Source organism: Maylandia zebra, linkage group LG23 (assembly GCF_041146795.1).
Source record: "Maylandia zebra isolate NMK-2024a linkage group LG23, Mzebra_GT3a, whole genome shotgun sequence".
Lineage (NCBI taxonomy): Eukaryota > Metazoa > Chordata > Actinopteri > Cichliformes > Cichlidae > Maylandia > Maylandia zebra.
In genome coordinates this window covers 8,349,168-8,361,611 of record NC_135188.1, presented here as the reverse complement: position 1 = coordinate 8,361,611, position 12,444 = coordinate 8,349,168, and the positions used below count along the sequence as shown (strand labels likewise).

Below are 12,444 nucleotides of genomic sequence, written 5' to 3'. Positions count from 1 at the left end.
TGACTCGTCTATGCGTATTTTAACTTCCGGGTTTTGCATTGGAAACCAGGACAACAATAAAATCGTAAGAAGAAAGAACATAAAAAACCGAGAGCGTCTCAGTTTTATTTTAATTTAAGACAGCAGTTAAGATTCATCAATTTTATTTATTTATTTGTTATTCATGCTCTTTATTTGCAATAACAGTCTTTTATTTTGAAAGGAGTGGGATTGGGCCAGGGCGAGTTCCGCTGCACGATAATCAGCTGATCTCAGTGTAAACAGTGCACGGAGGTTGTGTCATGTGCTGGGGGAAGAGACAGGGGCAGTGATAGTTTTCGGCTGTCGGTCAGCTGGACGATAAATGGGAAACGTATGAAGTGAAGAGCGACAGCGTGATGTGTTCCGCTGTGTTTGCGCTGCAGTGAGACAGCAGGAAGAGCTTAAAATATCACATGCAGCTTCACAGAGGGCCTGTGTGAGCAGCTCTGCCTGAAAACACTGGATTTTACCTTCACGGGACTGCATTAGTTTAAGTAGTAAGTAAGTGTGTGTGTGTGTGTGTGTGTGTGTGTGTGTGTGTGTGTGTGTGTGTGTGTGTGTGTGTGTGTGTGTTCTGTGCGCGCGCTCGGTATTTATTCAGTCGCTGCTGTGTTTATTCTAATGACACATGAGGAATTTAGCTTGCAACTGAGACGATTTAAGTTGAGCAAGAAGTGAGGTTTGAGGGTAAAATACTACATCAAGTAAGGAAATAAAGGTTCAGGTAAATTCAGTCTAACTGTAGAAAATTGGTCATTGCGACTAATATGTTATCTTTATCAGTGGTTTCACAGTGTAGCTGCTCGACATGGAGACGGTCTTAACAAATTTTTGTACACTCAGGTATTTTATCCACACCGAGGGCCTCGTCTGAGGAGTTGTAAGATAAATGGAAGGGGTCATGAGATAATGAATGGGGGGGGGGGGGGGGGGGGGGAGAGTCCTCCGCAAATGTGTGATCATTTGCCGACTTTTCTCCAAATTATTATTATTATTATTATTACTGTTCCAATAATTAATATTTTGGGTAAATAGTGGATGGGATTGGATTTTGTTCATCAAAAAGGTTTATTTGGAATCGCAAACAACTCCTAGACAGCCATAGGGACAATGCTTTTTAAGGGGTTGTAAGAAGAGGACAACTTTGGAAAAAAAATGTTGCATTTATTTCTTTAATGTAAAATCTTTCGAATAACTGTAAAAAGTAAATTGCCTGGTAAATGTAGTACTTTTGCGTGGAAGTGTAAAGTAACACTAAATGGAAATGTAAAATTAAATCCATATTAAACCTCATTATACACAAGTAAACATGCTTTCTTTGCACACTGAAACATAAGCCTTTAAAAAATATTTTATGATATGTTTATCTTATTAAAAGATTATAATCAGCCCTGGGTGTTACCGCAGCAAAAATAAACCTCAAATGAGAGAGTGGATTGAGCATTAGTGAAAGAAATTTTAAAAAGCTGATTGACTTAAAATGTTTCTGTTTGTTTTTTTTTATTAAGAGACATCAAACCAGGCTTTGCAGGTTTTCTGATCAGGATTGGCAAATGATTGTTTTGTTTTTTTAAAACATGCTTTTCCTGAAATTGCAGTGTGCAGTTTGAGTCAGGTCACTTAACTGTTACTGTCACATGCTTTTCAATCCCAGGTAAACCTGTTTCATTGCTTCTCCAAACCACCCCGGTGCCCTGCCAACGTCATAATTGCACAGTCTGATTTGTCTTGTCCTGTCAATGTGATTCACGAATCCTTGCTCACAGCCACATGACATTTAAAAACATTGCTTAACTAAGCTTTTTGTCTATCTGTTTTTCTTTCCATACTGGGATTTAATTGCAGATACACTAGAATGTCATGTCATGTGGACTTTTTTTCAGAGAAAGGCAAGATGTGTTTCCTTCTTGTAAGGCTGGTCTGGTGACTGCTGCCTTTTGCAATAATTTGGATTTCCTTCTTCTCCCTTATTCTGTGACATAACAAACTCCTGTGACTTTTTCTTCACATGTCCTAAAGCAGGAGAAATGATGACTTATTAAGCAATATGAGCCAACCGCTGACTTTACACTTGTAGCTCAGTTTACTTTTGTCCCAATCACATGATATTGTATGGACTGTAACTTGCCTCAAGATGACTTCTATTATGAATCGGGTGAAATGAATTTAATTGAATGTCGCACGTATGTCATCAGGTCTTTTTATTGAATTTAGACACTACCCATTTTTTTAGCATTAGAAATTATAGGCAGGAATGGTCCAAATAATAATTTATTCCAGTTTCAATGCAATGATTTCAAAGTATATGCTATGATTAGCAATTCTCTTTAGTTCCTGGGTGTCTTTTAGGTGGATAGGTTTTCCTTGAAGCACAATTTTATTCACAAAAAAAATTAAAAAGCCTTAATTTCTTCATTCCTTTTCTTTTTCTTTTTTTGGGGGGTTTTCTATGCAGGGGTCTATGGAGGAGCTGGAGCCAGAGGAGCAGTTCCTACGATATGCCCGGAATGGAGATCTGCCCGGGGTTCAAAGGCTCCTCCTGTCCAAGATAAGGGAAGAGATACAGCTCAATATCAATTGCAAAGGTCTGTGATTTGTGTATATCGAGAAAATATATGTGCCTGCTGTGGGCTGGTTTATTTCATTATGTCCTGTTTTTTTTTTCAGGAAAAAGTAAATCTAACCTGGGATGGACACCGCTTCACTTGGCCTGCTATTTTGGACACAAAGATGTAGTTGAGGAGTTGCTCAAGGTAATGTTTCTTTTCTTCAAAGCATGGAGATTTTGAGTAACTGCAGAGGTAACACATGTGTCATCACACCCTCCCCTCCAGGCAGGGGCAGATGTTAACTTGCCCAATAATATTGGAGATACGCCGCTGCACAAAGCTGCTTTCACAGGAAGAAAGGTATGTTAATGTGTCAGCAATTTTCATTTCAGATTTTGAGTCCTTTCATGCTTTGCATATCATTAACAGTAGTATTTATGCAAATATTTTATTCATCAATCAATCACATATTGATCAGGAGGTTGTCATGCTGCTGCTGCACTATGGTGCGTGTGCTACTGTCATCAATGGGACAGCACAGATTCCCAAAGACGTGACACAAAATGCAGAGATCAGAAGCATGCTGGAAGGTGAGCCAGATATTCTGTCAGCAAAGAGATGGAAATGTGTTAATTAATTTTTTTCATGCAAAATGCTTATATAGTACCTACATTTTCTTCTTTTAAATCCTGCCTTGTCACTGAAAACAGCGGCTGAGAGAACAGAGGAGAGAAAGCTGGAGGAGAAACTTTTGGATGCTGCACGGGAAGGAGACCTTTCAACGCTAACTCAGTTGGTAAGTACCAGATAACTGAAGCCTAACAATGTAGAAGTCTGAGTCTTATAGGGCTCCCCCTATAGCTGCAGATTCTGCAGCTATAGGGGGCGCCCTATAGTCTGCAGATTGTGTCCTCCCCACTATGTGATTCTGCACCAGGCTCTTTATCATTAAATAACTCTTAAAAATAGAAGTCTGAGTTTTACATTCTGTCCTGAAATAGTTTGGAATGTCTTTAGCTAATCCGGGCAAAGATCTTTGGGTATCATGGAAGTTTGGTAAAGGAATGTGTTTAAAATCAGTTCTAGCTTGTTAGCCCTGGTCTGAGGTCTGTAGACCCACCACAGACCTCAGTTTCACTAAAGCTTTTGGACAGATGAGGATAAATTCCTGTTCAGTAATGCCTAGAATATGATTCATAAATCCTCTGTAACATTGTGACACTCCTTAAACGGTGTACATTTTACTTTTATTTTATCATATTGTGAAAGCAAAACTCATAAACTGTTACAAATTAAAATATGCAGTAACATGATATATGAGGACAACTGCCATTAAATGACTTGACAACTATCATAATTATGTAATCATTGCAAATGTCTGAAAATTGATGACTTCAGCATTCAGTGGACATTTTCTGCAGTTCTCTCTTTATAATAATCTTTGAATTTAAAAAGCAACATTTGTTACTTTCAATCTACATATCAGTAATACGAGTTTATCACACTGGGGCTTGGAATCAGTGCGATGGCATTTCTAACAATTTAGCGAAACCAAAACATCAACATGTTTTAGACTATAACAAGACATTATATTTTGTTATTTAGACACGTTATTTCTTTATACGTTGTTTCCAGGCAGGCAGATTTTTTTAGCAATACTTCTCCAGTTTTTTTTCAAGATCTTTCAGATTTCTTGGACATTAGCTGCTTCGTCACTTCCAGTCCTCGTACGTGACAGTTTTCTGAGGAATTTTTTATTTTTCCTGTAAGCAACTGAACACACCTATAAATCATTCAAGCACAAAAAGACGTCTAACTGTGTTGTATCAGTGTATCAGATAGTTACAAAATAACAACCCAACAACAGACAACTTGACAACATTTAAACAGTGTCTTTAGGCACTTTGTTACTACCTGCCTGTCACAAAAACCCATGATCTTCATAATGTGTAAAGTGTGTCTTTAAAATAAATGAGAAAACGGGTAAAAACAAATGTTGCAAGCTTAAAAAACAAATACAGCAGATTACCAGTATTTGAACATATGAAAGTAAGAAATAGGAGAAATCCCAGTCATGACCTGATGGATGATCGCAGAGATTCATTCATCTAATGATGGCGCCGCCATTGCGTGCAATAGGTCGGCAGCCTTATGAAATTATGAAATTTCCCATTGTGGGACTAATAAAGGTATATCAAATCAAATCAATCTTGAGCAGAACACAAACACAGAGGTGTTTTTCTGTATTAGATGTAATACTTTAAGTGCATTTGCCTAAATATACTTGTATTTTATAATGGTATGCTTCACTGAAGTAAATGGTGGCGTAATAAGTGAAGGTTAGTACAATAAAGCTAAAATGTTACATTTTAGCAAGTAAGAGTACTTGTTAAACAGCCTGTTGGCACTCACACTGTAAGCAGATTAGCGTGATTACAGAGACTTTTTGTGCCTTAACTGACAGTTACACCCTAAAGTATCACACCGTGTTCACAAGACCATGTGAACACGGTGCCATCAGCTACGCCCTTTGAAATCCAATACTTCACAAAAACCTGAAGTGAGAAACCACTGGACACAAATCAATATTTTCAATTGCAGTGTTCAGAAAAATAAAGGGAACAGTGGCAGTTCAGTTTTAGAGAGCCATTGCAGTCTTAACTATTCCAGCTCTCTGTGGCTGCATCAGAAATCTAAGGAGTCATGCTTCAGTTCTTAACAGAATAATAAGGAGCATCAGGGCACTTGGGTTCACACAGCACACCTGTTTCTGTCCTGTGTGTTTTCTGTAGCTCTGCAGGAAGAAGCCTCCAGACATCAACTGCACAGATCTGCTAGGTAACACTCCGTTGCACTGTGCAGCCTATCGAGGCCAGAGGCAGTGTGCCCTGAAGCTGCTCAAGGGTGGAGCCAACCCCAACTTCCAAAACAAGAATGGTATGATTCATCAGCCACAGCTGGCAACCATGAATAACTGGGAGATATTCAATAATTTTCCTTTTTGTCACAAATACCAGAAGCAACAATGAACTTATTGTCTTGCCAGGACTGTCTGCACAGCCAAACTTAAGAAATTAAAAGGAACTTGTCATGCTAATTTCCAGCTCCATTTTATGGTTCTTGGACTCTATTGGTCTCCAGTAGACTATTACATGGTTCAAAGTTTAGAATAATCTTTATTTGGCTTTTCTTGGTTTCTCTGCAGCCCATCTGTTCACTTAATGTCAGATACAATGCTTTTGAGCTTCCTGCGCCTTTCTTTTAAACCCGCTTTCTTCTGATTGGCTGTCCCTCAAAAACAGAAGGCCTGACAGAATGTGGGGGCGGGGCTCCTGTGCTCACAGCTAGAGCTGTGTGTCTGAGATGACCATGTTAGAAATATTCTCTCTCTCTGACATCATATAGAGCCAAATGTAGAAAAAAATGTGAGTGTTTAACAGGGATTGCATGTACATGCAATGACCTCATTGTATGAAACATTTGCTTTGTTTAATATGACCTTTCATCTTTGTAACAACATGTATGTAACAGAAAATAAGAAAATTTGCAGGTTTACTTTAAATGTTCTAAAATCTAACAAAGGACTCAGCTGGATAATGCCGTTTGCCCAAAGGTTCATTTGTTGCCTTAATTATTTCAACAGTTTCTAAGCTTTGGTTTTTGTTTATTTTTTTGTTTTGTTTATGAGCAGAAACCAGTCAGAGGCATAATTTTTATTACTACAGGGAGTGCAGAATTATTAGGCAAGTTATATTTTTGAGGAATAATTTTATTATTGAACAACAACCATGTTCTCAACGAACCCAAAAAACTCATTAATATCAAAGCTGAATGTTTTTGGAAGTAGTTTTTAGTTTGTTTTTAGTTTTAGCTATTTTAGGGGGATATCTGTGTGTGCAGGTGACTATTACTGTGCATAATTATTAGGCAACTTAACAAAAAACAAATATATACCCATTTCAATTATTTATTTTTACCAGTGACACCAATATAACATGTCCACATTCACAAATATACATTTCTGACATTCAAAAACCAAACAAAAACAAATCAGCGACCAATATAGCCACCTTTCTTTGCAAGGACACTCAAAAGCCTGCCATCCATGGATTCTGTCAGTGTTTTGATCTGTTCACCATCAACATTGCGTGCAGCAGCAACCACAGCCTCCCAGACACTGTTCAGAGAGGTGTACTGTTTTCCCTCCTTGTAAATCTCACATTTGATGATGGACCACAGGTTCTCAATGGGGTTCAGATCAGGTGAACAAGGAGGCCATGTCATTAGTTTTCTACTTTTATACCCTTTCTTGCCAGCCACGCTGTGGAGTACTTGGACGCGTGTGATGGAGCATTGTCCTGCATGAAAATCATGTTTTTCTTGAAGGATGCAGACTTCTTCCTGTACCACTGCTTGAAGAAGGTGTCTTCCAGAAACTGGCAGTAGGACTGGGAGTTGAGCTTGACTCCATCCTCAACCCGAAAAGGCCCCACAAGCTCATCTTTGATGATACCAGCCCAAACCAGTACTCCACCTCCACCTTGCTGGCGTCTGAGTTGGACTGGAGCTCTCTGCCCTTTACCAATCCAGCCACGGGCCCATCCATCTGGCCCATCAAGACTCACTCTCATTTCATCAGTCCATAAAACCTTAGAAAAATCAGTCTTGAGATATTTCTTGGCCCAGTCTTGACGTTTCAGCTTGTGTGCCTTGTTCAGTGGTGGTCGTCTTTCAGCCTTTCTTACCTTGGCCATGTCTCTGAGTATTGCACACCTTGTGCTTTTGGGCACTCCAGTGATGTTGCAGCTCTGAAATATGGCCAAACTGGTGGCAAGTGGCATCTTGGCAGCTGCACGCTTGACTTTTCTCAGTTCATGGGCAGTTATTTTGCGCCTTGGTTTTTCCACACGCTTCTTGCGACCCTGTTGACTATTTTGAATGAAACGCTTGATTGTTCGATGATCACGCTTCAGAAGCTTTGCAATTTTGAGACTGCTGCATCCCTCTGCAAGATATCTCACTATTTTTGACTTTTCTGAGCCTGTCAAGTCCTTCTTTTGACCCATTTTGCCAAAGGAAAGGACATTGCCTAATAATTATGCACACCTGATATAGGGTGTTGACGTCATTAGACCACACCCCTTCTCATTACAGAGATGCACATCACCTAATATGCTTAATTGGTAGTAGGCTTTCGAGCCTATACAGCTTGGAGTAAGACAACATGCATGAAGAGGATGATGTGGACAAAATGCTCATTTGCCTAATAATTCTGCACTCCCTGTATTATTTTGAATCAATCTGAAATCGTTTTGCTGCTGGAAATAACACGGTGACAAATACGTATGAATACACAGGTATAAAAAGTCCACCCAAAAATGATCTATGTACATGTGCAGTAAAAAAGGAAATCCTCAGGTCTGGCAGCCAAAGACAGGATAGGAAATGGAAACTATTGAGAATGCGTTTCAGCATGTTTCACAAGGTCTGTCTGAATTCTTTCACCCAAACAAAAATAGCAACCGCCTAGGCGGTTTCTCCAAAAATGTTCAAAGTTTAAAATTCTAATCAGTTTTGGCAATTGCAGCAGTTCTTCCTGTGACTCGAACATGATTATCGAGGCAAAAAATTTAGAAACTGTGATTGCATGAGAAGCACAAGCTGCTCGGATGTAAATGAGTCCTTGATATTTATAATTGCTGTCACCAGCATTTAAACATTCTTGAATCCTGCAGTATTTTTCTCCCTCTGTAAAAATGTGCTCTGTTGTGTTAAAGCTCCTCTTGTCTTGTATGTCCATAACTTGTAGGCCAAACAGTATTTGATCTGGCCAGTGATACAGCAATGAAGCAGATTCTTGAGGGCAACATTCATCGAGTGAGTATCCAGCTGATAGTTGCTGTCCTAATTAACTATTTGTTCTCTTCTGTTTTTTTTATGTTTTATTTTTTTAAACTGATTCATCTTTGCTCTTTGTCTGCCTGGCAGGATATGACCCGACATGTCAAGAAGTATGAAGGACCTCTCTGGAAGGTAAAATATGGGAACTGGCTTTTTTGGTAGCTCTGAAAATCCAATCAGCGAACGAAAACGCACAATTAAAGAAAAGGAGTAAGGCATATATATCTCTTCCTTGCTAAAATACTCCTCACAGCATGTAGTTCAGTGGTTCTTAAACTTTGTTGGCACGTTTCTCTTAACACATTCACTGCCAGCCATTTTCAAATCAGGTAACTCCCCACTGCCAGGGTTTTTGAGCATTTCTACTCATTTTTGAAGAGCCACAGAAAACTGTGTGTTATGATCATATAAACGCTGAACCTACCAAAATGAAGAACAGACCCTCTTCTTTCATCCAAAAAAAAAAGCTTGTTTCTACCATTTTCCATTCTTTAGTAATCAGCTGTAGAAGAGAGGTGGGTTCCACCAAAAATGCCTGTTTTGACCAAAAAAAGGGAGAAAATGAGCTTTTTGTGAAAAATACATTTCAAGCAGAAAAGTGCCTTTGACACTAATATTTCTTGCTTTGTGACACCTCTAACATATAAAATAGTTTTTCACTTCTATAAAACAGAAATAACACTGCGAAAGGTTATGTTTTATCAAAACAATTTATTTACAAATATATGAAAAAATAAAATTCACTGACAAGCTGCCCGAGGTTGTATTCTGGCCCCTCCCATTGAAAAACGTAATTGACGTCTATAGACGTCAATGGCAGTGAATGAGTTAAGAAAAAAAACGTTCTCACCTCCTACCAAACAAATTTTTGTCAGTTAACAATAACAAAGCATCCAAGTTGAAAACTGGAGAAATAAAGGTCAACAAGATAGCATCAGCAAACTGTTGTTTGTTAATCTTCCCCAAATAAATTACATTAGTTCAACTTCATTTCAGTCTGTATTTTACCTCCGGTTGACCATCTCCCTGTCTGCACTGGCTCTAAGCCCCACCAGGGGGGCCTGCCCCACAGTTTGAGAGCCAAAACTCACTCCTGATTGCTTTTACAGTACCGATCATACTCAGTGTTTATATGCTTTTATTATAAAAATAACTTTGACATGTAGTCCAGAAATCTGTTTTTTTTTTTGTCATTAAATTGAAATGAGCATTTAAAAATCCAGAACTCCAGAGGTGCAGTGTGTAACTACACCGTCAGCTCGCTGCTTCATCAAATGTCGTGACCGTGAACGCAGACAAAGATCACAGTAGCAGATACAGCAGGCTTTACAGAGATTGCGATTGTCAGCTGACAACTAAAGAATAATCTAAGTGTTAATCATTTTTTAGTTATGTCATAGTGGTAGGGAAGGAAATCAAGAACAGGCTGAATTTTGCAGAATTTTCCTGCATTCTTATCACTCCCTTTTATCATTGCTGGAATGTTTCCTGGCAGTTGTGCATTGTGAAACATTGACGTCAGGCTCATGGCAGTGTAATTTTGTGCACCTGACAATTATGCAAGTCCGGCAGACACAGAGATGATAACACAGAAAATGTGTAGAGCGTTTTCCACACTGAAAAACCGATAAAGAATCAATAAGAGAATTGCTAATGAGTCTTACGCCTCTGGGGTGGCAGTGATGCCTGCTTTTGAGTTAAGCAAAACAGACACAAGCATCAAATCATCAGTGATCAGTGTGAGCCAAACATTATTGTACTGGAGAAAAACACAGTTTGCATTCCACACCTCTGACTGGCTTCTGTTTCTGAGAAACAAAGTCAAAACATAAATTCTGTGAAACTGAAACTGAAATATTTAAAACTCAACCTTACAGGTTTTTTAAATTATCTGGAAGAATCCTGTGTTTAAGTTTATTAAACTTACATTGAACTTATTTATTGCTCATTTTGCTTTTAAGTTATATTCAATATACAATACCCAGACTAAATAAATAAATAAAAACTGCCTATGCAAACAGCTAAGAAACTTCCACTGCACAATTACTGTTGTGATTAATATGTTTCACCTGGTAAAATGTTATTTAACCCAATCTGATTCAGAGAATAGCATCTCATTTCTTAAACAACCATATCCTGCGTTCATGTGAACAAAGGTTACATTATTGCATCACACAAAGAAAACATTTTAAAACTACAAAGAACTGCGTATCACATTATTAAAACCCAGAAGAAGAAATGCAGTCAAAACAAAATATTGAATGATCATGATCATGGATTAGTTTGAGTGCCTTACAGTGAAATCAATCATTTTCACGCATCGATTGATCGACACGGAATCCTGAGCTTAATATGGAACCTTTGGGATGTGCTGGTGAAGACATTAGGCACCGGTCCGACACTTCCATCACCAATCCAAGATCCCCAGATTGTTATGTTGCATCGCTGCAACGCTAAAAGAGCTCCAACAAAATGCTGTTTTGTGGCTTTACAGGTGCAAATGTGTGATTGTAGGATGCCCACACACACACTGCTGTTCAGACTTGTTGTTAACATTGGGACGGCAAAGAAATCTGTTTCACTTAGTGGATGAACTGAGGAGCCAAGATAAGATAAATAAGGATGATTTAAATGTGAATCGTGTGATTTAGTGGTTTGCAGCAATGAAAATATCAAGCTGGAGATGAATATAACAGGTCCACTTTGCTGAAATCTATTGTAATAAATAGTCTCTTTCAGCCACTAGTGAAATCAGAAAAGGCTAAAAAATATTTAATTGAAAAATTAGACTGCTGATTCTTCACTTGTGTGGCTTCCTGCAGAGCTCCAGATTTTTTGGATGGCGCTCTTACTGGGTCGTCCTTCAAGATGGTGTTATATCCTGGTACTCAAAACAGTAGGTGCATCCCTCATTTTGTCTGTGCTCCTTGAATCAGACGTGTGAAAAGGTCTTAGCTAGAGATAAATGGAAGTGCTGCACAGTTTTGATTAGAAAGGTGCTATAGATCAGCGGTCCCCAACCCCCGGGCCACGGACCGGCCCATGAGTCGTTTGGCTGCGAGAGTTTAGGCTCGGGTGTGAAATTCATTGTTTTTAGGGGTTTTAATGGTTTTTAACATTATTTTTTTTTGTCTGTTTTATCATTAACTCGGTTTCCCTCGGTCTTTTCCCGTGTGTTATGAATAAATCTTCTTTTTTGTTGTATTTATCCGCGACAAGGCCAGTCCGTGAAAATATTGTCAGATCATAAACCGGTTGGTGGTGCAAAAAAGATTGTGGACCGCTGCTATAGATGAGAGACAAATGAGTAAAGAAGAGGAGAATTATTTCCCGTATACCTTTCCTTCTATCATCTATCAACTGTTGAGATTCCAAGTGAAATGGAAAAGGCCTCAATCTGTTTTTCTTTCTTCTATGAAGGTCAGAAGCAGCTGCCGGTGAAAGAAGGCAAGGCTGTAAGTCCCTCACAAACGCTCACTGTTTGGTAAGCCAACATTCAACATTGCGTTCCCTTTTTTTTGACCCCTGTGCTGAATTTGTCTTCGTGTAGCTTCTGCTATTCCACAAATGAAAGCTTCTGATGTTTCTCATTTCCAGATAAGAGCCAAAGATAACTGCTTTTTCACTCTCAAGTGCTTTGATGACAGTGTGCACCACTTTAAAGTATCACCTAAAAATGACCCAGAGGGAACAAGAAAAGTAAGTTTGGTTTCTCCTCGGGTTGTCATTTCAAACACTTTTTAAAAATTCCTGTTATCTCCTGACCTTCGTTTTCTGCAAAGTTTTTGCAATAGCTCTGAAATGGGGAAAAAGCTAAGTTGCAATCTTAACTAATAACCTAACTTACTACCTTTCCTTACACTGTAAATGTTCCACATGTGTGGAATCCATTGGTAGATGAATAAAGTTCTTCTCTTTACTGGGTTACCCCAGTGTTCTTTAAGTGCATTTAAACATACAGAAATTTATTAAC

At 38.7% G+C, this 12,444-nt stretch overlaps 1 protein-coding gene across 2 annotated transcripts in view; it reads left to right on the top strand.

Moving 5' to 3' along the window:
- The first annotated feature begins 213 nt into the window (after positions 1–213).
- Positions 214–12,444, top strand: part of osbpl1a (oxysterol binding protein-like 1A) — a 33,324-nt gene continuing 21,093 nt past the window's right edge. The window contains exons 1-12 of one of the 2 annotated variants that reach the window (XM_004557168.5): positions 214–518; positions 2,477–2,606; positions 2,689–2,774; positions 2,856–2,930; positions 3,049–3,160; positions 3,281–3,366; positions 5,363–5,507; positions 8,380–8,447; positions 8,559–8,603; positions 11,294–11,367; positions 11,892–11,955; positions 12,069–12,170. In XM_004557168.5, the coding sequence (XP_004557225.1) occupies positions 2,483–2,606; positions 2,689–2,774; positions 2,856–2,930; positions 3,049–3,160; positions 3,281–3,366; positions 5,363–5,507; positions 8,380–8,447; positions 8,559–8,603; positions 11,294–11,367; positions 11,892–11,955; positions 12,069–12,170 (981 nt within the window). In that variant the 5' untranslated portion in view covers positions 214–518; positions 2,477–2,482. The remainder of the gene's footprint in view (positions 519–2,476; positions 2,607–2,688; positions 2,775–2,855; positions 2,931–3,048; positions 3,161–3,280; positions 3,367–5,362; positions 5,508–8,379; positions 8,448–8,558; positions 8,604–11,293; positions 11,368–11,891; positions 11,956–12,068; positions 12,171–12,444) is intronic. The other variant, XM_076880778.1, reaches the window with a different exon arrangement.